General features: G+C 43.6%; 1 protein-coding gene across 1 annotated transcript in view; it reads left to right on the top strand.

The window, feature by feature from the left end:
• Positions 1–24,974, top strand: part of Heg1 (heart development protein with EGF like domains 1) — an 88,653-nt gene that overhangs the window by 57,622 nt on the left and 6,057 nt on the right. Inside the window, exons 11-17 of the mRNA XM_010618269.3 lie at positions 976–1,034; positions 1,259–1,419; positions 5,598–5,732; positions 11,688–11,730; positions 11,896–11,933; positions 21,818–21,905; positions 24,101–24,275. Of these exons, the coding sequence (XP_010616571.2) occupies positions 976–1,034; positions 1,259–1,419; positions 5,598–5,732; positions 11,688–11,730; positions 11,896–11,933; positions 21,818–21,905; positions 24,101–24,275 (699 nt within the window). The remainder of the gene's footprint in view (positions 1–975; positions 1,035–1,258; positions 1,420–5,597; positions 5,733–11,687; positions 11,731–11,895; positions 11,934–21,817; positions 21,906–24,100; positions 24,276–24,974) is intronic.

Genomic DNA, 24,974 nt, shown 5'->3' with positions numbered 1-24,974 from the left:
CCTTCACATTACTCAGAGATTGGTGTCTTACCTGACTTGGATTTTTTTTTTGTCTAGTATCACTGTATCATTTATTGGTTATGTGGCGAACCTGCCCACAAGAAGCAGTAAAGAATTAAGCAGTAAAGAATCAGGAAACCACTTGCATGGTCTTCCCCAAGATGCCATTCTGTTTAGTAGTACTTGGGGAAGAGGTTATTAACATAAGCACTTGATAACATTCCACACTTGGCTCCATCTTCTGAAGAGTCAGATGGCTCTGAGGCTCCGGCCTGACAGACAGATGAGTCTTCATGAGATATGATATTGAGACTCTGTGCTCCATAGAAGAAATCCCCAGTCCCTGTTATGGAGGGCAGGAAGGAAGTAGGCACATACTTTATGGCATAGAGGGATTTTCTGCTCTCTCTGAGGACACAAGGCAAACACTGGGAGAGTAGATCTTAATTTGCTCTCAACACAAAGGCTCTTGACCTACAGAACGTAATTTCCCATGGAGAGCCTTTTTGAAGTACACCTATCTTTGAGTTAGGTCAACTCATTATAGATTATAAGTGCTCTGTGTCGGGCCCATCAGACCTGGGAAAGCTGAAAGGATCTGAGTCTTTTCAGTCAGCTTGTTCACTATGCAGAATCCAAATAAACAGTTGCCTCTGAGTTTTTTGAAACCCTAGGTCTTAGATGAGGTCTGCTCCTTTGAAGATATTTTATATCCAAGGGTGCTGTTCTGAACATCACTTCCTGCCAAGATTTCTCCACTGATTTACTATTTGCCTCTCTCTTTGTACTCAGGGAATAACAGAAAGGCATTTAAGAAGGGAACACACAAAAAAGGATTCTGCTTCTGTGTAAAACTGCCTGCTGATAACTTGATGGCTAAAAAATGCCTATTTTATCCTGAAAACAGGAAACTGGTTCTTGGTCAAAGGCTTTTGTTTAGCTTGCAATTAATGATGAACCTGTTCTTCCTTGCAGTTAAATATGTGTTTTTCGACATTACCTGGTTATATCCGATCCACAGTTCATGTGTCTAGGTAAGAACCAGCCTATGTAAAGGGGAGGCTATTCTAACACAGACGATAGCAACAAAACTGGGCTGTCTTTCCACTGGGCCACTGCGTTGCTCACGGCCAAGGTCACTGGACCTTCATGTACTCTTACTCCCTTTCTGGAGAATAGCAGTGACACTTATTTTTCAGAAGCCCTGCGGCCCACGTGTTATTTAGGTCAAGTAAACACTCACAAACTTTGCCCCTAGGGAGTCCAGTGCATTTGTGACCTCACTGCAAACCAGCTTTTCCCTGGCCTCCAGTATAACGCTGTTTGACCTGAATGATGGGATTCAGAAATTTGTCAACTCCTGCAGGTCCTCTGCTGACATCTGCCAACTCTTGGGATCTCAAACACGGGTCTTTAGAGGTAAGAGCTGTAGAGGTCCTTGGGGAGGACCCTGCCTACACATTCAGACGCAGACCTAGAGAGACAGGGGGCTCAAACCCAGGAAAGCTCATCAGAGAGCCTGTGGAGTGGGTGTGAAGCAAAAGGTTTTTGTATGTATGCACCTTTGTGGGGCCGTGCATGTGTGCGCACGTGCACACACACACACACACACACACACACACACAGAGTCCTGTATGCACACAGCCTTGAAGACACTTGGCCCTTGGCATGCAGCCCCTTTTATTTCTCCTGTATGATGTAGGGGTAGGATGAAGAGGGATATAGGAGCTGATGTGACAAAGAGAAACTACTCTTGTTCCCTTGGGAGACAAACCCACACACAAGTGTACCTGCTTGTCAGTGACCCAAAAAGCTTCATCATGACAACTATTAAGTGAAAAATGCACACGTAGTATCACCTTTCTTTTTTCATTTATTTACATATTATAAACACATGACACTAGAAGAATATAGGGTAGAATGTTCCCAGTGGTACCAGTAATGGTGATGACTTTTCTTTTCTTGTTCTTGCTTTGTTTTTTCAAAAGCTTCTGTAGTGCGTCTAAAGGTACATGAAGAAAGGAGTGTGAGACAAGTTCATTTGGGTCTTGGAGGGGAAGTTCTACCTCTGGGATGGGAAAAGTGATAGAATCAAAAGTGCTTCTTTGCAAAAGGGGCTGGTCCCACTGGGCACACCATAAGTGATCAAAGTGGGTAACTCATTTTACTGCGGGACTGATGCTGGCAAAGGATGTAGAATGTAGTGTAAGCCTTCGCATCTGACATCCAGATGCTGGACATGAGGTGAAAGTATCAGGCTTTTCCCTCTATCTACTGGTTGATCTAGGACACTCCCAGTGTGTCAGGATTTTGTCACTGCTATTCCAGAGAACTTTCTCCTATGGGCTTACATGTTGTGGATCTTGGGAGCTGGCTAGTTAACCTTTCACTTGGAAAAAGTACTGGAGGTTGGCCGCTTTAAGGGCTAGTTATTAACTTGAAAATATGGACTAAACTTTCTGGAGTTAAAGTGGCTTTCATTTGGGCAGTTGGTTAAAAAGTTGGTGCCGCACTATATTGTGCTGAAAATGAGGCTCTTCAATTTAACTTGTTTCTTTTGCCAAGGATTCAGAGATACCAGTTTTCCTCTCCGTAATTCACTCCATATTTATGGAATACATTTTATGTGGTCAGCACTGTACAGGTCACTCGTTTGTCCCCAGTAAATGTATTTGTGCCCTCCAAATCAGGTGGCAGATATTTGGGTTGGTAAGAGCCTGTTCATAGCAACTGTGCCTGCTCTCTGACTCCTGTTCTTTGGACTGTTTGGATATGGCTTACAGTGTGGCTCCTGTCATCCTTGCTTTCTTTCTGAGGCCTTCATTCTTCTACTTTCAGAGCCTTTGAAAACAAAAATAGCCATGCTTACCAGCTAAAAATGGGCTCACTTGCCTGTTTTTCCTTCCAGATTTTGCCTGCGCGCACGCCCAGCTTGGTCTCTTGGTAACTTTTCTGAGTGCTAAGGAGATGGCTTGACTGGTGTGAGCTGTTGGGCCCTGACATCTGTGCGTTTCCAGCATGTGGAGAGCACTTAGCTATTCTGGACGCTTCCATTGGAAAGGAGGGTTTTCTCCCTTCCATTCACAAAACGTCCACTGCCCTGCCTTACAAAGAACTGCAGTTCTCATGGTCTCCGGAGGTTTACAGACCTTGGAAATCCCCCATGGAATGTCTCCACCCTAGATTTACTTGAGTGCTCATTGTCTGTATGGGCGGATGTTATGCCCAGAAAGGAACATGGGAATCGTGAGTGTAGAAAAATCACACCACCAGACTTAAAATGAAAATGAGATTATATGAAGTGTGGTAAAAAACATGGTGAATGTTTTTTTTTTTTTTTAAATGTGTTACTGTAAAAGACATATTGCCATTAATCCTCTTCAGAATGCACCCCTTTACTTCAGATACACTTACCCTATCACTTTTGACACTTTTTTTAAGTAACTTCAGTTGCATTGTCATGGCTGCCTCAGTGTCCTGAATCCACTGAAAATGTTTCCTTTTCATGGTCATTTTGACTTTGGGGAGCCCGAAGTCATAATGCCAGATCCAGTGAGTAAGATGGATAAGGACACTATAACGTTTTTAGCAGCCTCCCCTCCATTCCACGGCACTCGGCAGCAGCACTCACTATGTTGTATCACACCCTATAGACACAAAGAAGGACCTCCTGAACTGCTTTAGAAAGTGGTAAGGATGATGGGATGAGTGTGTTTAAACAGAAGGGAGAGTATTTTGAAGAGGATGAATGGCAGTGTGTCTTTTACTGCAATACTTTTTTAAAAACTTGAACATTTGTTTTAGAAAGTGGTAAGGATGATGGGATGAGTGTGTTTAAACAGAAGGGAGAGTATTTTGAAGAGATGAATGGCAGTGTGTCTTTTACTGCAATACTTTTTTAAAAACTTGAACATTTACTATATATTTGATCACATCTTGTATGTGGTTTTATTTGATGGCATTATAATGAAACATTCTTTGAGAATTGTTAGGAAAGCAGCTCCTTGCTGCAGAGGTAGAGCCTGCTCTCCCTGCCTTTGCATGAATTTGCTTCTGTGCAGGGATCGGTTGCTTCAGCACAGCAAAGAGTATTTGCCAGCAGCCTAGATCAGCGGGCAGGATGGAAAGAAAACATGACATTGTCTTCCAGAAGATACCTAATCAGACCAGGCAACTCAGGCTGGCCACTGAACAAGGCTAGGGGTCCTCAGATAACTTTTTGTCCTGGAAGTATTTTGTTTTTCCTGTCAAGGGTAGTGGACTGGCAAAGCCTTCAAAGAGTTTAGATGAGGGTAGTGGAGGTTCAATACCTTCCGAGTGCCAGTTTTGCAGCTTTAGCTTGGTGAGTTTTTCCATTAAAAAGTCTCCCCCTTAAATGCAGACTTTTTACAATAAACAAAGGAAATTCAGTTCCACACACATGGGGTTCTGATTAACATGCTCACTTCCACTGATAAAGGCAGGAAATTCAGCGTGGGGAGCTGAAGTTGTGTCCTAAACTTACCTTGCACTGACCAGGCTGCTCACTGGCCTGAGTTCTCCCGACTCACTGGAGGAGGGAATGCGGGGAATGCTGTGTGGGTTGATAAGCCCTAAGGACAGCTCCGCCTGCCCGGACCTGCCCGGCAAGGAGCAGGTTTGCAGTGTTAATGGGTGCCTGCGCATTTCTCAACAGGTTGAGGTTCCCTCAGAGAATAGGGTGGTGGGCCATGCCTAGAAAATTGGCACCCACTCCTCACCACACAGCACATGTATTCTCTTCCCATTTCAGCTTTCCCCCAATGTCAAACTTGCCCTGGCCTCCTGACAGCAGTACACAACTGTCCTGCCTTGCCCTGTCTGTGGGCGTTCGCTGTCCAGTTGGCTTCGTATTTTTGTTCTTCTCTCTGGCTGTGGTAGATAGCTACCAGACCTCTTCTCGTACTAAGTCGTAGGTAGTGCACTGTCGGGGCAGCAGGGAGTGTGCTGGGTCCTCCTAGGCTAGTGGTAGCGAATCTGTGGCATGTATGCTGCAGCAGGCACACAGAGCCCTCTGTCAGCACTCCAGCCAGTCACCCCAGTATCGCCCCAACAGTGCACATTGAGACAGTGTTGGTGCTTTGTGATAAATAAATGGGTTTTGGGTAGTGCTTTGGTGCTCAGTCTCTAAAAGGTTTGCCATCCCTGCCTGAGGCCATACAGACACATAGAACCGAGAGACATGCTTTCACTCCAGACAGATCCTGGTGCTAATGGTCTGTGGTCTGATTCTCTCAGCTGCCTCAGAACATGGTCACACTTTCTCGGTTTGGTCCAGTCCTCCCGCTGCCCCTGCACAGTCCCCCAGTGTAGGAGGTCTAGAACACACCACCTTGAGGCCACATTTGCAGGGGGCACTGCCCCTCCTCCAGTTTGTTGTCTCATTGACTATGTTTTCAGTGAGGAATGCCTGTGAACATTCAGTGCATGGGGCCGGGTCTGACACAGAGCAGGGATGGCAGAAGGCAGTGCAGAGTGACCTTGGAAAACTTTTGAGAGCCTCTTGAAATACCAACTTTATGCATCTTATGTGTTGAAGTGGTCCGGTTTGGTTTCACTGTCTTGTTTTTCCACTCCAGCGGGCAGCTTGTGCAAGCGGAAAAGCCCCCAGTGTGACAGAGAAACCTCCATCTGCACTGACCTGGATGGTGTCGCCCTGTGCCAGTGCAAGTCAGGCTACTTCCAGTTCAACAAGATGGATCACTCCTGCCGAGGTAGCAACAGGTTCACCTGCTGTTCTGGGCTGTCCCAGGGCAGGAAGATGCTTTTCTCTGCCTGATCCTTTCCCTCTGTGCTCTGGGTATAACTCTTCTAAACTGGGTTCTTGTTACTTTGCTCACAGCAGGATTGAATACTTTATCTTCTTCGGCAATGGCGTTATCTCTGGTGCATGCTGATCTCTCCAATTCTATTCAAAGGAAAATAGAATGGAATCCTTGTGGGAACAACACCTGTTTTTTGAGGGGTTTTTTTCCCCCCACTTAGAGAAAGTTAGAAAAATAATTGTAATAATTACCAAAGCTTTATCTATTCCCTGGTAATCTTTTAAAATGGAAATATAAGCATGGAGCCAGGTCTGTCCCTTGTAGGGGTAGCTGTGGCTTAGAAGACAGAGCACTGGACTGAGCCCCAAAAGCTTAAGGCAGAGCCACCCTTCCTCACTGAGTTTCATTTTCAGGCAAGTCAGTTCGTTTCCCCAAGCCTCATTTTCCTCTTACTCTGGGAAAAGAGTGTAATGGTACTTCATTATTCTTTTTCTCTTTTGGGAAGGGGGAGGGTACAGGGTTTCGAACTCAGGGCCTCCCACTTGCCAGGCAGGTGCTGTACCACTGAGCTACATCCCTGGCCCTCATTAGTTATTCTAATTAAAAAGGAAGCTTATGGAGAGGTACTTTGTAAACCATCAGAGTTTGCTCTTGTATTTTACCCATGCTGGTGTTGAATTAATGAGTTACAGTTTTAAAGGTTTCATGAAGTGTTTGAGAGCTGAAGTCTAATTCTGCTAACCTTTTAGGTGAGGTTTAAATTACTCAGTTTGAGATATAGACTGCTCAGTGGGTATATCTGAGAAGGCTGCTTTAAAATAAAATTAATTCAGGTCCAGAGCATGGTATACTCTGACACAAAGACTACTGCAATTCGTCATCATCACGAAAGCTGGCACTATAAATATAGGCAGGTTTTTGGTTTTCTTATGCAGCTTGAGGCATTGCCTCCCATTGGAATGAGGACGGCACAGCGCTCCTGCTCAGTCAGCACCTTGCTCGTGACAGATTAGTGGGATCTGAGTAAAAGACACACACTAGGGCAAAGTGACACACCGCTTATTTCTGTCAGGACTTCCACCAAAGGACTTGTTCCACGAGAAGAATGTAAAACTACATTCTGGGGTGGCACTGACATCCTGATCGTTAGACCCTCTGACCTTTTAGGTTTAGGTACAGAGTTCTTCCAAAGTGGACATCATTTCTTCAGGCAGGACCTGTGGTGGGTTTTGAAGAAGGCCAGCTTTCCGACTCGGGCATCACCACAATGTGCGCCTGCTCTACAGTGTTTCTCGGTGCCGTGGCAGACTGCTGCTTTGCTACAGAGATAGCCCTTCCTGGCTCCCTTTCACCTGGTCTACTGCAAGTGTTCCTGGACCTTCTTGGAACTGGGGAGTTAGCAAGAGTGAAAGTCATCCTCTGACAGGAATACGTGCACACCCAGGTTTATAGCAGCACGATTTATAGTAACTGTATCTGGAAAGAACATGTATATCCATTGGCAGATGATTGGATAAGGAAAATGTATTTACAGGCTGAGGCATTCATAGGAAAGTGGATGCAACCTGAGAATGTAATGTTACGTGAACTAAGTCAACGCACGAGCTCAAATACCACATGGTTTCCCTTATATGAGAACATGTATATACACACACAAATAATGAGCAAAGTAGAAGAGAGATATGTAGGACACAGGGAGAAGTTCAAACACTTACTCAAATTACAAATTCCATTGTTTTAAAAATATTTCAATATATATGCTAATAGGTTTCATTTATGATACTACTTTATATTAGTTCACTGGAAAGAAAGATTTGGGTTTTTATCTGTTTCTTTTTTGTAAGCATCTTTTTGGCTTATGTCTTAGAATTCGATAACTACTTTGAAGACTAATGACACACAGTGTTAATAACTTGTTACTCTCTTATTATTTGAAACAATTACAAAATTTTGTGTTTTTTTCATAAAATAAAAAAGAAAGAAATGGGGAATTGAGCCTTGCTTCACATGGGAAGGTAAGGGTGCTGAAACCCATGTGTGCTGGGGTGCTAAGCAGCGGGCAGGAGGGGACTGTGGGTAACAGTGTAGGCAGTGTCCCAGCCTAGCAGTAGCAGTAACAGAGCTGTCAGAGATTAACCAAGGGGAATGACCTAGGTCCCAGCAACCTTATGTCTACCCAGTATGGACCCAAGAAGCAGTAATAAAAAACCTTGATTAGCTTGTGTGCTTGTTGCCCAGGCTATGAAGCCCCTCCTTAGCAGTACCCATGGCTGTCAGCCTCCCATGAGTGGTTGCCAGAGCTGTCAGCTGGGTTCTCATGGGTTAGTAGTGACATCTTCTGGCCATCATTGCTAGGGCACAGGCGTATGTCAAATGATCATCCTTCTGGACACCTGGAATCTGGTCAGTTCTCTGTGGAGATGGAGGAATGATTTCTCTTGAATGATTTCTTTTTCACCTGGAATCTGGTCAGTTCTCTGTGGAGATGGAGGAATGATTTCTTGAATGATTTCTTTTTTTTTTTTTTTGGTACCCGGGATCGAACTCGGGTCCTTGCACTTGCAAGGCAGGTCACTGAACCACTGAGCTAAATCCCCAGCCCAGGAATGATTTCTAAGTGTGCATTTCAAGCTAGTTTTTACACTGCTATTGGCTGTATACACATTTATGTTTCTTAGTGTCTCACATAAAACAATTTTACAGCATCTTTACCAGACTTTGAAAGCTAGATATAAAATTAAAACAGGTATCCTTGCTATAGGCTTCTTAGCTTCCTTCCGTGAAGCAGGCGTTAGGATGAATTCTAACAATCTCTTTGTATCTCTCCGGGCTGCAGGTACCTTGAGGGCCAGGACCAGGTCTAGAACAGGGCTTAACACATCATGGGGTTCAGTAAATGTCTGTTGAATGAACACATGGACAGTAAGACAGCAAATATAGTAGGAAAAGATCAACACATCTTGATTTACTGCCTGCAAAGGAACAAAAGTGTTATTATGACTCAACCATTTACTTTGTGTATCCCTATGGCTTTAATTTGCCTGTTTCCCAAAGCAATGGGGGAAGCCCAGTTTGGGCATTTATGTAAGCTGTTGTCACATGCATTTCATCTTCACTGCTGTGCAGTCAGACTCCCTCTAGGAAGTGTATGGTAAGAAGCTGGCTCCTGAGGAGTGCAGGAGTGTGTTGGTGCAAGGTAGCATTCAGTCTTTGATGAATGGGTGAATGAGCCCCTTTGAAATAGACACCAAGGAATCAGACTGCTTCTGCCACTAAATGAAAATATCCCAAGCTATTGGCTCCCATGCAGGACAACAGATAACCCTTACACACAGCTGCATGACAGCCAAGGAGTAGAGAGCAGGTGAGAATTACATAGAGAAATTTGGCACAAAAACATTTTCAGGAGAGTTGAGAGTACAACAACCTGGGTGACATCAGCCCGCCTCAGCACCCAGGAAAGGCAGGGATACCAGCCTATTCCTTCAAGAAGATCCACTGTAGTAAGGCCAGCAGAGAGCTCAAAGCCATCAAAGCCTGGGAAATGGGGTCTTATTACCTTTTCCCCAAATGTGAATAACTTTCTCTGTCTTGTTTGCATAAAGAATCTGAAGCACCTAATAAAAATTCATATAACAAAATAAGATTTTAGAATATTAAAAGGTAAGTTAGGTTGAAGGGGAAATTAATTTTTAAAAAGAGCCAAGTTCTATGAAACAAAGGACCTTTGTTTAGGAGCACCTCCATCTTCCTAAGCACTGGGGCTCCCTCATGAATAGGTCACGGAGTGGTACTGTGCCAGTGTGGTCCATGACATCCTGTACTAATGCCATTAGGATTTTCTAGCTACTTGTGATAAATACCGCTCAGTGCAAGAGAATGCAGCTTGGGAAAAATGATTCTGTGGAACACTAACAGTGCAGTCCATGTTCATGGCTCTTCAGTAATCTGCCATGAGATAAATTATACATACATCATGTGTTTTGTTTTCTTTTTGTGTTTTGTTTTTTGAGACAAGTCTGCTAATTCACTAAGTTGTACATGCTGTGCTCAGACTTGCAATCCTCCTGCCCAAACTTCCCAGAGTGCTGGGATTATAGGCATGCACCACCATGCCCAGCTCAAATTGATTATTTAAAACAGTGTTTTCCAAACCGTGTTCCACGAAACTCTAGTGATGACAAATGATTGATGAAATAAATAGATGCTGGAAACATTTAACCTCTCAAATTAAAAATGTCGAAGGAGCCAGGGATTTATCTTAGCGGTGCTATACCTGCCTCACAAGCACAAGGTCCTGGGTTCATTCCTCAATACTAAAAGATAGTAGAAGGAAAAAATATTAAACATGTTTACACAGTTAATACTGTCATGCACTATTCTGCAACAGAGGGATCTGCAGGGCCTGCACCCCACCCCGCCAGTCTTATCTCTCATCATGCATTCTGCGGTTTTCACAACTCAGTATCAGTGTGTCTGCTGCCTACCTGTTCAGGGATGGCAGCCTCAGTCCTCTGTACCTTTTCTTATCTGTGATCTTTTTTGTGCAGTTTATACCGTACGTTAATCATGAATCAATTTTTTTATCATTCCTCGCAGCAAAGAATTTGTCTGCAAGACCATTTTTTTCATTGTCTGCTTTCATCCAAGCATGCATTACCGCTCATGGTGTTCTGTTGAATTATTGTAGTGTTGAAAGTATTCTGTGATCAAATAAATTTGGGAACTGCTGATCCAGGGGAAGAGCCGGGCCTCGGCCTCTTCAGTGAAGCAGCATTCCAGGAGTGGCACTGTCAGAGAGTTCAAAGTTATGTTTGGGGGCAAGCTGTCAATTAGGACACATCTAGATAGGTCCAGATTTCCTTTCAGATTATAAAGTGAGGATTTTCTTATTAAAACTGGACACTACCAGGACCGTTTCTCAGAAGGTATCATCCACGACTTCCACCTCATGGAAGAGGGCTAAGGAGACCAATGTCAGGTTAAAAGTTGATTTTTACATCAGAGAAGGTGAAAGATTAAAGATTTACCTTTGTGCATATGAAAGGATGTTCCTCAGGAGACCTTTTGTTTTGGTGGTTCTGGGGGTTGAACCCAGGGCCTTTACACTGAGATACATTCCCAGCCCTTTTTTTATTTTATTTTATTTTACTTTATTTTTTTGGTACCGGGGATAGAACTCAGGACCTTGTATTTGCGAGGCAGGTGGTGGTACCACTGAGCTAACTCCTGACCTGTCCCTTTTTTTTTTGGTACTGGGCATTGAACTCAGAACTACTGAACTAAATCCCCAGCCTGCCCTTTTTTATTTTTGAGACAAGGTCTCACTAAGTTGCCTGCACTGGGCTCAAGTTTCGTTTCCTCCTGTGTCAGCCTCCCAGGGTTCTGGGATTACACATGTGCCACCATGCCCAGCTGAGATATTATCTATAGAGAACTTCCAAAAAGAACTTGAGGGCTGGGGATTTAGCTCAGTCGTTCCGCCGAGTGCCTCGCAAGCACAAGGACCCAAGTTTGATCCCTGGTACCAAAAAAACAAAAAACAAACCAAAAAGAACTTGATGATAACAGTTACAACTACCAACTTTTGAATAGTGGTTGCTGTGTGCAAGGCCTATGCTAAACCATTTTGTGTGCTTCATTTTACTTCAGTTTTGTTATTGTTGTTAGCACCTTTTCATAGACGGGAACTGAGCCACAAAGAGGTTAAGAAAAGTTTCTTAATGAGGTGAAGAGCTGAGCTGGCAACAGTGTTTAGTTGGGTTATAGATAATTTTAGTTATTTGCAGCCTTCTGGTTCTAGAATATTCTTGTGGACAATAGAACGAGTGGCATTTAATTCATGTAGGTTGACCCATGGGGGATAAACAGATACATGAGTGGATTTTCCTTTTCATCTTTCAGCTTGTGAAGATGGATATAGACTAGAAAATGAAACCTGTATGAGGTAGGTCCATGTTCATTTATTCTGATGAAGATGTTGCAAATTTTATTGTAAAACTACCCTAAAATAAAGTCTATCCTAATGAAGAACTAACCTAAGAAATTACTAGGGCAAATTGCTTTTATCATTTCATTTGAGATTTGTTCTTTTTTCTCTCTTAATTTGCAGTTGCCCATTTGGCCTTGGTGGTCTCAACTGTGGAAATCGTAAGTACACAGAAGTAGAAAGCTGTGTTTGGGCCGGGGCCTGGCTCATTTCCCTCACTTTAAATCCACAGTCTTCTTAGATCCTCTGCCGGGTGACATGGGGAGGACAGAGAGAAAGACTTGCCTGACACAGTCTAGGCCTCACAGCATGGGAAAGGAAGTAAACATTCCTAAGTAGTCCTGGCTATGGACTGTGCTGAGTGTTAAGGAGAATCAGGCACAGGGTGGGAGGCAGGGAGGCCAAGGCCAGGCTGAAAGGAGTTTTTCTTGAAAGAAAGGAATTGGGAGGAAGTTTGACATAACAGGCAGGGGGAACCACTTAAAGGCTTTGGGGCAGCAATGGGCCCGAGTTGTTCTGGGACAGTTGTGAGGGGGCGGCTGGAGAATAGAGAAAGGCGCAAAGTGAAGGACTCAGTTGGCAAAGGACCGAGGGACTGGAATGTTTGATCGCCGGGCTGAGGAGTTTAGGCTCGAATGGTAACTGTTGAGAACTGGCAAGAGTCTTAGCACAAGAAAGCCGTCTGGTTTTAACCTTTAGGAAGCAGAACAACTTAGCTGCAGCAAGCAGGAGCCTGGGGCACAGTGTAGAGACCTCAGCACGGTGCCATCTGGGGGTCAGAACTACAGGCCGATTTGGGAGTCACCTGCTCTAAGTTGAAGTCTGTGCCACTGAGCTGAGGCAGAGGGTGCGGCACGAAGCAGTGGAGAGCGCTGGCAGCAGCATGAGCACGGTGTACATCACACTTCATTCAGTTCTTTGAAAAAAACAGCTGTGATTCATTTAAGATCACTTGCACTGACATTTTCATACATGCATTGAGACACTGGACATTGTGGAAGAAATTTTGGCATATAGGACATAGCAGAATGTCAAAGGAATAGTAACAGTTGAGACTATTGTAGGATAGCATTGTCCTTCGTTCTGCAGATGAATGTGCTAATAGCACATATTCAGAGTTTACTAGAGTAAAAATGGTATGATTTTATTTAATTGTGCCTCCAGTTCCTAGTATTAAATGGTATACTTTTCCTTCTATGTCCTCTGTGGTATTTTCTTTATTCATAAAGCTTTTTTATTAGCAAATCCATGACTGAAATTTGAACATAAATGAAAAATAAGATAGAACAAATTCAACATTGGGTTCAAAGCTGACGAACTCCCTTAGTGTACCCACCGTGGAGCCACTCTCAGGCCAGGGCCTAGAGATTTGCAATTGCATATCCAGTTAGGACCCCTGACGACTTTGCTCATCTGATTCTTCTTGACTGCACCGAGGAGAGGTTAGGGTAGAGAGCCTGAGAACAGGACTAGGGAAGCACTTCTAGAAACAAATGTATCTAGAGTCTGAATAGAGAGGTGCTCACAGAATTAACGTTCACTTAAAAAACTGAGTAGTGAACAACTGTGTACTCTTTAGTGGTCCCTATGGATGCCATGGTGACACAAAGCCTTGTCATACAGATACTTGTTAGGATGGGCTCCAGTCAGCCCTACACCCTATAGTATCAGTGACTCAGATTAATAAGGTGAGGAAATGGTCACATTTCAGATGTCTTAAAAAACTGGTCAAGGTTCTTGAGTCTGCTTAAAAGGACAGGCTTCGGTTTGGGAGGATTTGACTTATGAAGAGCAGTCCGATAGCAATACGTATTCTTTTCTAAAATTCCTTTTGGCTGGAAGCACAGCTCAGTGGTAGAGCATGTACTTGGCATGCACAAGGCCCTGAGTTTGATCCCCAGCACAGTAACATCTTTCATTTTTATTGTTTGTTTTTTTCCGTCTCTTGCTATCCATAAACAGAGAAAGGTTTTGTTGTTGTTGTTTGCCTTTTTGAGATACTCATGGAAAACAAGGCTAGAACAACATTCTTTAAACAAGACCAAAATAACTGGAGGTTTCCCGGACAGTCAGGTGCCTGGCTCCGAGCAGGCTCAGTTTAAGAAACATGGCTGTAGACACTTGCAGGTGACACTGAGGCAGTGACTGTGTGGGGGCTAGGGCCAAAACATGCACATACTGAATTAATAATCTAGATTTAATCGAAGCAGTTTTCATTTGGATTTTCAAATTACTCTTCCTAGGAGCTGGGCGTGGTGGCGCACCTGTAATCCCTCTGAGGCAGTGACTGTGTGGGGGCTAGGGCCAAAACATGCACATACTGAATTAATAATCTAGATTTAATCGAAGCAGTTTTCATTTGGATTTTCAAATTACTCTTCCTAGGAGCTGGGCGTGGTGGCGCACGCCTGTAATCCCAGCACTTGGGAGGCTGAGGCAGGAGGATCCCTGGGAGTTTGAGACCAGCCTGGGCTACATAGTGAATTCCACGTCAGACTGAACTACATAGTGAGACCCTGTTTCAAAAACAAAAAAAAAAAAAAAACAAAAATAAAGTACCCTTCCTTGCTGAGGAAACTATGTACTTCATGGTGTAGATTCAATTGGCAAATACAGAATATAGTCTGTTTTCTTAGCCTTGAAGATGGCCAGATAGAGAAAGAGAGAGATTAACAGAGTCCAATTTCCCTTTCTTCTATTCCTTCCTGAAAGCCACACTTACTGTAAACATCAGTTTTGAAAACTTAAACTGAGCAACAGCAGGCAGCTCAGACAATACAAGAAAAAAGTACAGAATTTGAGATCAGAGATGAAGTATATAAAATTATATATATTTATATAGAAATTATAATAAATCAATCATGTTATTATAATAACGTGAGGTATCTATATGCCACATGGCCTTGACAGTGGAAGACACTATACAGTGATGTTCAACATTGCCCTCTTCCCACGGGGACTTTGGATTAAGGATGACTGCGTGGAGAAATAGAGCAAGAAACTCTAGTAGTGCATAAATCACAAGTGATGGTCAAGGAGTTTGGGGGTCGAGAACCTAGGCGTCCTCCTCCGTCCTTTCCCCACCACCCTTGTCGGAGCTGGTCGTAATGACAGTCTGGAAACCGAATGGCCCGTCATCACTCCACGTACACATCAGCAGGTGCACCAGCCACTCTCCGTGGGCCAAGTGGCCGGCTCGTCTGAATATTTGAGGTGAAAGGGCAAGAGAGGGTTACAGAATCTCGCTCCCTTCAGCACTGCATTCTCACCCCAGCCCGCTGTGACATGACTGACAAAGCATTCAGTGAGACTTGCCAGATTGAGGGTGCCGGTCACCGCAGCCCCTTTCCTCCACCTGCTCCTGAAACAGTGCTGCTGCCTGATCTTACCGTGCAAGAGCCAGGTGGATTTCCCAGTCTTCCTGCCTTAGCCATTCCCCCCAGCTTCCTTCAAGCTAGATCATCTCCCAAGAACCTGCTTCTCTAATTTAACCAGAGAAAGGCATTCAAAGCCCCTCTTCAATCCACATTACCCTCTCAGCAGCTCCCAGCAGGATCAGTCTTTCCTGGCTGGCAAGCCGGGACGATCTGTCTAGGCGCTCATCCCATCCCTGCCCACTACATAGAACAGTCCGGTGGGTGAGTAAGGGGTAAGGGAGCCCAAGCACCCTGCAAGCTCACTGGTGATGAGTGAGGACTCTGGGGCAGTCCTGAGGGGTGGGGATGTGGTCAGCAGTCACCAGGTTCTGGTCCTGCACTTGGCAGCTGCTTATTCTTCATCTTGGCTTTGGTCATGTTGTAGTCTCGTGAGTCAGAGTAGTTTTGCCCTTTCTGGAGTGTCTTCATGAGCAAATGAGAGCCTCCGGGTTTTAGTCCTAGGTTGGCTGTTGGGCCTTCGACTTTGCCTTCTCAGCTCTCTCAGGAAGAGACACTCCTGTGTGTCCTCCCTGGCATCCTCTGTAAGGTTCTCTTCTTGCTTCCAGGAGGTGGCAGCACTGGGGCTGTAGCGTGTAGAGGCCCAGGAAGTCAGCTGGGGAGGGGGAGGGGGAGAAGTGGAAACGGCCTCAGCTCCTGTCACTATCAGTTTCTCAGCCGGGTTCCAAGACTTTCCAGTTTGTGTTTGAAAGGGTTCTGTGCTTTCAAGGGGCTTCCTGGGATGCAGAGCTGCATGTGTCCACTTCATAGTGTTCTGAGTGACCCCGTGAGGTCTCCCTCAGAGGTCACTAATGTTGTACTTACTGTGTGTCTGAAGATGCTGGGCCCCACATCTGTTGACTCTTCTGTTAACTTCTTATGTCAAGAAAGAGTCAGGCCATCCCGATTAGTCCCCATTATATTTGTGATAGTCTCAAAGCAGCCAGAAATATATCCTGATCTCTAGACATTATTTCTCCTCTCCATTTATCCAGGGCCCCGTCATTATGGCCAGCAGAGGGCAGACATTTGTCACCACTGCTGACTCCCAGTCACCTTCCATAACTGGCAGTGCCAGCTGATCTCCAAAGTGTGCTGAATATCATTTTAGGCTTTTCGCATCTCTATTACTTTTAGTGTGACTGATGGTAAATATTATTTATAGTACTCTACAAAGAGGCACTTGGCTGTGCTTACTTCAATAACACACATACTCAAGACCCTTGCCAGCTGCCTTCTTTTCTGGTGTCTAGGCTCAGCCCCCGGTATGGGTTAGAGACTTGGGAACATGTGAATTCCATCCCCTTCTATGGTGATAGCACCTTGGTGGTCTGTGATCATCCGTCGGTGTTTTGTGCCCATAATAGAGCTCTCACCACCTATCGTGGTTACTTCAACTACCTACCAACAAGGACAGTGTGTACCTCCCTGGCCTGGGATTCAGGTTTTCAAAGGCAAGAATTGCCTGTTACCTACATTTTAGGCTGCTTCCTTATAACAGTTTTATGATATCTGATACTTTGTTTTGCTTCACCTTTTTCTCTTTTTATAATAAAAGTTATTTTTGTGTAGCATAAAACAATTCATGCCCTGTAATTTTTCTCTTTAACCCAAATAATTAGTAGGTGTAAGAGAAGAAGACAAGTAAGTGATCACATCACCTGTTGTATGTCCTTGCTCCTAAATGTGGTCTGTGGGACCAACAGCATTAATATCACCCAGGAGAGTGTTGGAAATGCATAGTTTCAGCCACCTCCCTGCAGACCTGCTGAATCACAACCTGAATCTTACCAGACCTGGGGATTTGGTTAAGGCAGAGTTGTGTATGTATCCCAGTTTGAGAAACCCTGGTATTAGCCATCTTTCCAGGGTATATGTGTGTATCTTTTTAAAGAAACCAGATCTCACTGAATATACCGTTTTTAAATCTTTTTAAACCTAGTAAACTGCAGAGTTTTCATTTCTATAATTGTGTAGTCACTTTTGATAGCTCTATAATGCTCTACGCTATAATTTACTTAACCATTTCCCTCTAATTATGTTTCGAGAATCCTTTTTATATTCCCATCCTTGAAGCCATTTTTCTGTTTTATGGTTATTGTTGCTTTATGATTATGGAACCCACATAATTTCCCCAGATTGCTTTTTTCTAGCCACAGACATTTTTGTCCACCCTTCTTCCACATTTACCCCATGTCCTTTAGGAAGTCATCCTTTCCCTGCAAAGCCTCTGGATCTCTTCAGTGGAGATGCCGTCTCCGTCAGCCTCCCAGCATAGCCAGTGAGGACCTGGACCCATGTGTGGTTCCATTCCAGAGAAACCAGAACATTCCACTTAAAGCGTTTATATACTTTCTCATCTAGCCTACAGGTGTATAAAATACCTTTTAATTATGTTTGTCCTGTCATTGCATGAGGCTGTAAAGAGATTCAGGCCAGTAGAAATGCTGTGAGTTGGCAGGAGTTACTTTAAACAAACATCCTGGAAGACTGCTTAGAAGGAAAGAGAGACCATTAATTATCCAGAAGTCTGCCAAAAGTCTCACCCAGCTGAGAGTACCCATGTCACTGTTTCAACTGGCCTCCCTTCAGTCAGAACAAAAGGGAAGTATGGTGTAAGAGGGGCAAGTGCTGCTGGGTCTTATCTTCCCACTAGAAAGGACTGTTTGATGAGGGAAGGGGCGGAGCTTCAGGAGAGAGTGACAGAATCCCATGGAAATTTATAGAGGAACCAGTGTCTGCTGGGAGTATTCACATAGCCTGTAGGCAAATTTCAGAAGGTGCCAAGAAAGAAAAAAAGAATGGTGGTGTATGGGCTGGGGATTTATCTCACTGATGCCGTGGCTGCCTCATAAGCATGCAAGGTCCTGAGTTCAATCCTCATTACAAAAAAAAAAAAGAATGATGTAAACAGAGATGGGTGATGTCAGGCATGGTGATGTATACCAGTAAATCCAGAACTCCAGGAGGCAGGAGGATTACTCTTGAGTTCGAGGCCAGCCTGGGAAACTGGGAGACCCAGTCTCAAAAAATAAAATAAAACCAAAACCAAAACAGAAATAGGTGAGGGAAGGAGGGATTTAAAAAGGAAAATTAACCATACATCACTAATGAGCTTGGTGAGGGAAGAAAATGGAAAGAACCCAATGAAATTTAAAGTAAAATATGGCTTCCTAGAAAAGCTATAATATAAACCGGGCGTGGTGGTGCACGCCTGTAATCCCAGCACTTGGGAGGCTGAGGCAGGAGAATCGCTGTGAGTTCGAGACCAGCCTGGGCTACATAGTTCCAGGTCAGACTCCACTACATAGTGAGACTCTGTCTCAAAAAAAAAAAAAAAAAAGAAAAAAGAAAGAAAGAAAAGCTATAATATAGCTTTAAAGGGAAGCATATTGGTTGGCTAAGATCCTTCTGGAATCAATAACCTACTGAGTGTAAGAACAAAGAGAGTTCTGTTTGTTGGGGGACCCTGAGGTACATGATAGAATTCCAGCCTCAGGAGTGGTAGGAATCAGGGAAATGTGGGGAACTCCAGTAGCTGGAAGTCAGGGCCTTCTTTTCAAGCAAGCATACAGCAGTGTGATTTCATCTTCTTATCTACACTCTAATTTTGCTGTCTCTCCTTCCCAGACAACATGTTGGAAAGTAAGAGTTGCCAAACAGTTCTTGAATGTGTGTCACTTATTTAGCTGTTTCAAAAGAAAAGACTCATTTTTCCCTGACTTGAGACTCCTGGGAAGGATCTGGTTGATCCAGTTTGGACGTATGTTTGTTCCCAGACTGGTCAGCTGTGGACAGGAGACACTGCTACATGTACAGGCTTGACCGCCCCTCTGGAGGATATGAATGGTTCCCAGAGGCAGGTTGGCTAAGAGGTCAATTCAGTAAACTCCATCCAAACATAGGCAAAGATGAACAGCCTGTGAGTAGGTGGGTTTGATGGAAAATACTGTGATTAACAACCAGGTGATGAAAGGAAGGGGTTACTGCTTGAGAAACACTGAACTATCAAGTGTCAAAGAGGAAACAGGACTGAGAATTCCAAGTTCTCCATTCTAGAGGACCTTTTCAGACCAGAAGGGACAGGACAGACAAGCTTAAGATGACTATCGCTGCACCTGCCCCACCTTACACATTCAGAGCACCTGTAAAGCTAGTGAACATTACACTTGGCCTTGACTCCCACATACTTTTACATCACAGTAAATCTAAAGGCAATACTTATGCTAAAAAGATCTACTGTGGAATGATTTTTAAAAGATCAGTGGCTGATACTGTCTATCCACTTACTGAAGATTTCTAGTGATATGGCTGCCATAAAAGTTACTCTTTTTTTAAAAAATGTATATGTGTATGCATACATAGTTCCTAAATTTAGAGGAGGGGTGTGTGTGTGTGTGTGTGTGTGTGAATCTAAATAAAAATTGGGAAACACAGAAGAGCATACAGTATAGCAAAAGTTAGCCATAGTTACCCAAAGTACTAACGTCCATGAACATTTTGATGAGTTCTCTCCCAGTTCTTCTGTGTGCGGGAGTCTCCTGGCTTTCATCCCAGCCTTCTCTCCAGTGTGTGTCAGTTTGGCCCCGAGTGAGCTTGAGGGGTAGGTCCACAACATCACCATCCCTTGGAAACTTGCTGGGTGCAGACTTAGGAATTGGTGTTAAAAAGGCGTTCAGGTGAGTCGGGTGGAAATTTGGAAAGCACAGATTACACCAGTGTGACTAAAAGTGTGATTTGTGATGTGAGCTGTTCCTGGACTTCAAAAAAGGAGAAGAGGAAATTCATGACAGTTGGTACCTATGGGGATAGATAAGAAGAGAAAACAGGACTTCATTTTCTTTATGTAAAAAGATATCCAAAAGCACAGGCAAAAACTGGCCCTGGACCACAGGCAGTTTGGGAAGCGGTAGTCTCTGCTGTCTTGTGGATCTTTTAGATGAAACTGCTTGCTGCAAAGAGGAACCTGTTAAAGCTGCAGCAGCCGCATGCCAGGGTCATTTTTAAAATAGATGTTTGCTTTGCTAGAAGTGAGGAGAGAGAAAGGGAACTTGATATTGACCTTTGTCTCATAACAGAAGGCACTGCTGAAGGTTTTTTTAAGCAGGGAAATGGCGTGATCAGACTTGTTTTGTGATGAGTGGAAAAGACCGGGTTCAGGAAGTTGAATTGGGAGGCAACTGTCATTGTGCAGTCAAGAGATGTCAGTAGCTTAAGCGGTGAGGGTGAAGATGACATGGATATGTTTAAGTGGTTTGTCTTTTGTCTTGACTTTTGTTAAAAGGAAACTTCTGAATACATACGTCAAGAGGAGAGACGACAATGAGTTTATTCCATGGTTTGGCTTTGTTCCCTGTTTATGGCAATAGTGGTAGTTTTTTACAATAGCTTCTGTGCTGTTTATTTAAACAAAGCTAGGGAAAAGATTGCATAGCTTGCATCTGCCCATTTTGTGCCCATCCATATACATAGTCTGGTCCCTTCCTGTCTCCACTTCCAACCAGCACTCAGATTGGTAGCTTCAGGAGAAGGGGACTTAGCCAGAGGGTGAGAAAGAGATGAACTCTGCCTTTACCCTTAGACTCCACCTGGATGCCTAGAGAATGTAGTCTGGGCTGATTTGCTATAGACAGTCTGGCTCTTGGCCCTTTGTCCTCCATCTTCCAACCTAGGAATACAATTTTAGCTGCATTTCTACAACAAAACATCAGCATGAATATTTAATAGAATTTATTGAAAATAATTTTGCCAGAAACTGGTATGAAATCCAATTACTTAAAAACTTCTAGTATTGTTTAGGAAATACCATGGGTGCTTGCTTATATCGTTGCTCATTTTTTATGATTAAATTCAGTGTATATTTTTATTGAGGAGCCTACTCACTTTCTAGCATGGTTAAGCAGTGATCTCTAGATCCTGAACTTAACTGACCAATAGTGTTTCTTATAAAATTAGGGAGTGTTAATTTAGAGTCACCACCACCTTCTTATTTTACCAAGTAATATCCTGAAACTACTTCAAGCATTTTTATATATGCTCTCATCATCAGGTCAAAAAATAAACAACAGTTAATACCAGAGAGTGGGAAGTGGCCAAGGAAATCTGGTGTGTTTTCTTTAAAGAGCCAATATCCTCAGGTATCATTTTCACATGATGCGGGGGGGAATCATCCTAAGTTTGAGGAAAAATATAAGGATAAAATCTTAGATTATAGAATTGCTATTAAAATGAAACACATTAAGTTCTGAAACATCCATTAGTCATCTTTATTCTTATCTTTTTACCACGTGTTGGTGAAAATGTCATCAGAGGCTGAAATGCAGGTAGAATTTAGGAGCCACTGTTCTAGCAGTAACTATTGTAGGGGGAGTGCTTCTCAATGTAGAGAAAATGTAGAAATAGCTGTTGAGAATCCCTTGTCAAAGACCAAAGGGTAGGGAAAAAATGAGAACCAAGACCTGTCATGTAAAGGTACAAGATCCCAATGATGAATGTAACTGTACTGTGTACCTAAAATGTACCAATAAACTCAGTGAGAGAAAAAAAAAAAAGGATGGTTGTGGTGGGTCCAGAGGGGACAGTGCCCTCAACTGTGCATTCACCAGTCCTGTTTGTTTGTGTGACCTGTTTAGCCTATCAGCTTATCACTGTGGTCATCGCAGCAGCAGGAGGAGGGCTTCTCCTTATCCTGGGCATTGCACTGATTGTCACCTGTTGCAGGTAAGCGACGAGAGTTCAGATTCTAATTGTTTGCCTGCTGTGCTTATACAAAGGTCAGTTTTTACTCATCTAGAATGCTTGAGGTGAGGATTTTGAAAAATTAGAACACTTCCACACAGCTGTGGGAATATAAAATGGTGATGCCACCTTGAGAAAGTCAGATAGTTAAATACAGCCCTTCCGATCCTAGGTATACACCCAAGATAAATGAAAATGTATCCTGTACTGTATCCACACAAAAACTTGTATGTAGGTGTGCATAGTAACATCAGACCTTAACAGAGTCCCCATGTCTATCAACTTGAATGGATAAAAAAAGTGTGATCTAGCCACACAGTGGGCTATTCAGTGATAAAGAGGAGGGAAGACTGAGATAAGGATGAACCTTGAAAATATGCTAAGTGGGATAAGCCAGTCACAAAAGACCACTTAGTGTAATTCCCTTTACCTGAGTTGCTTAAACTAGGCAAGTTTAATAGCAACAGAAAGTAGATTAGTGGCTGCCTGGGGCTGGGACAGAATGGTGGAGGGGAAGGGAGAGGGAACTGGACAGTGATTGCTAAGTGGTATGAGATTTCTGGAATGTGGTAGCAGTGGGGAGTTTATAGCAGCAATGTGAGAATAGCAGTAAACTTGGCTGAAGGCTTCCTGAAAGCCAGTGGGATCACATTCCTGTTGGGAAAGGGAGAATTGACCCTCCTCTGTAATTAGCTCTTCAGGTAAAGGAAAATTGTGACCTTTGATTTGGATAATAAGTGACCAGAGAACATAACAGATAGAGGGAACCTCCCAAAATAGCAATCTATCTTTTCTGTTACTGACATGAGGACATTGTAAAGTATCTCCCATCTCCATGAAGGCCACAGAACAATTAGCCCTAACTGCATTCAGGAATCTAGGCCTTTCTGGTATAGCCCTTGCCTGTCATTTACCAAAGTGCCATCAAAGATGAACCATACAAGTTGAAATAAACTTCTGGGTATGAGACTAGAAGCAGTTACCGTAGAGAGACAAGACCTGAGAGCTCAGAGGTCTAAGCCTTGTGCTTGCATTGTGTTGGGAAGAAGCTTGTGACTTGGCTACTGGAAAGGGAAGGTAGTTATGAACAAGGAAGTCACTGTTTGAGACCAGAGACCCCACCCACCACACAGGTGTGGCAGGTCTGTTCTGTTCTGAATTTGAACAGAGAGCAAACACCTAAGCCACATGGTAAAATTTGGTTTTATGACCCTGTGTCGTTCTGTGCCTTACCCCTTATAGGTAAGAAGGAAGCTGGAAGAAACCTCAAGTGATCTTACCCAAAGAAAATATAACTTAAAATTTCTGATACTGTGTGTGGTGTGGTATGGTGTAGTGGTGGCACACACCTGTAGCCCCAGTACTCCAGCACTCTGGAGGCTGAGACAGAAGGATCGCCATGATTTCAAGGCCAGCCCAGGCTACGTAGTGAGTTTGAGGCCAGCCAAAACTGCATTGTCTTAAAAAAAAATTTCTTTTTCTGTTACTGGGCTTAGATAGACAACACATATTTCAACCATTTCTAGTTGCTGAAGCCTCACAATATAAAATGAAAATGTGGATGGTTGGTAAAAGAGAACCTTTAATGTGCAAAACTATCCTGTTTTATGATTTGCGAAGTAGCTTCATGTAGTAGAAAGAACACTGGCTGGGGAGGTGGGAAGCCTGACTTCTCCAAGTAGAAGCTGGTAGCAAAAGGTGACACGGGGAACAACTTAGGTCTCTTTGATGAGCCAGAACCGTCCTGTCCCCAGAGCTCCTGATTCAGAAAAACTGGAGGAAACTCAGAATCTTCTCATGTAAAATCTCACGCTTGGTCTGGTCGGGGGCCATTGAGCTCCCTTCTGGCTCCAGTATTATGTATGCTTGGTGATTCTTACTTCCTCTGGCTACCCCAAGACACAGTGACCTCTGTCCCTAACAGCTCCACTGCAGCTGTCTGTCCTTCCTGTCCCTGATAACCTGGCCCTTTATGTTGGGAGACTTTTTGCACCTAATTGTATTTTTTTTCCAGCAAATATTAAAAATAACCATAGTAGCATTCCTCAGTGGTCAGCTAATGATAGAGTGAGAGCTCTCAGCCTAATGTATGTCATAAGATAATAGTTGGTATTTTCACAGATAACGCTTTTTTACAAAAATTATTCATAGATCTTTTACTGCCTTTTGCTCCACAGAAAGAATAAAAATGACATCAGCAAACTCATCTTTAAAAGTGGAGATTTCCAAATGTCTCCATATGCCGAGTACCCTAAGAACCCTCGCTCCCAAGAGTGGGGCCGAGAAGCTATTGAGATGCAAGAGAATGGAAGTACCAAAAACCTCCTGCAAATGACCGACGTGTACTACTCGGTGTGTATCCCAGGCAGGGCAGCGGGGGGCTGCAGTCTGAGAAGTAAAGGAATTCTGGTGTGTGTGTGTGTGGTAAAAACATCACAGGTAGTTAAGGGTCCAAGAGGACTATAGCATGAGCCTCTTATTTACATATCTTAACATTCCATTTCCTTATGACCTATTTGCATGGTATTTGTCACTCTCGGTATTAAGGTATGAAGAATATTTTCATGTGGCACATTATGGAATCTGAGAGGCGGAGACAAAGTTTAGTGGTGTTGACCCCCAGATCCTTTCATTTTTGTCTCATCTTCCCTCCTTTACCTTGCCTTGTGGGGTTAGGTGTTATATCCAGGGGTTAGAACAAGTATAAAGAGAATGACTTCAGAATCCTCAGAGGTTTAGAAAATTATAAATTGAGCGGGTCTTTAATAATTGGCTCTGTTCAGCTTTGGACTGTATCACTTGGAAAGGCAGGAGAACACCTTGAACCCCAGCATCTTCCTTCCCCATGTTGAATTTAAGCCAGGTTTTATTTCTCTGTACTATACCAATCATAAAGCAAGCACAGACAGGGATATCTGAACTGAAAAGTACAGATGTCAGGTGATTTCTCCTTGACAGCAGTAAACATGAAACTTTGCCCCTCGGGGACTTTCTAGCACGAGGTAGCCCTGTTCCAGAAACCAAAACTGCCAATCCCTCTGGTCATACAGG

Source organism: Fukomys damarensis, unplaced genomic scaffold, assembly GCF_012274545.1.
Source record: "Fukomys damarensis isolate Sample0158 unplaced genomic scaffold, DMR_v1.0_HiC HiC_scaffold_24, whole genome shotgun sequence".
NCBI lineage: Eukaryota > Metazoa > Chordata > Mammalia > Rodentia > Bathyergidae > Fukomys > Fukomys damarensis.
The sequence above is the reverse complement of the archived record's forward strand: the minus strand, read 5'-3'. Positions and strand labels throughout refer to the sequence as shown.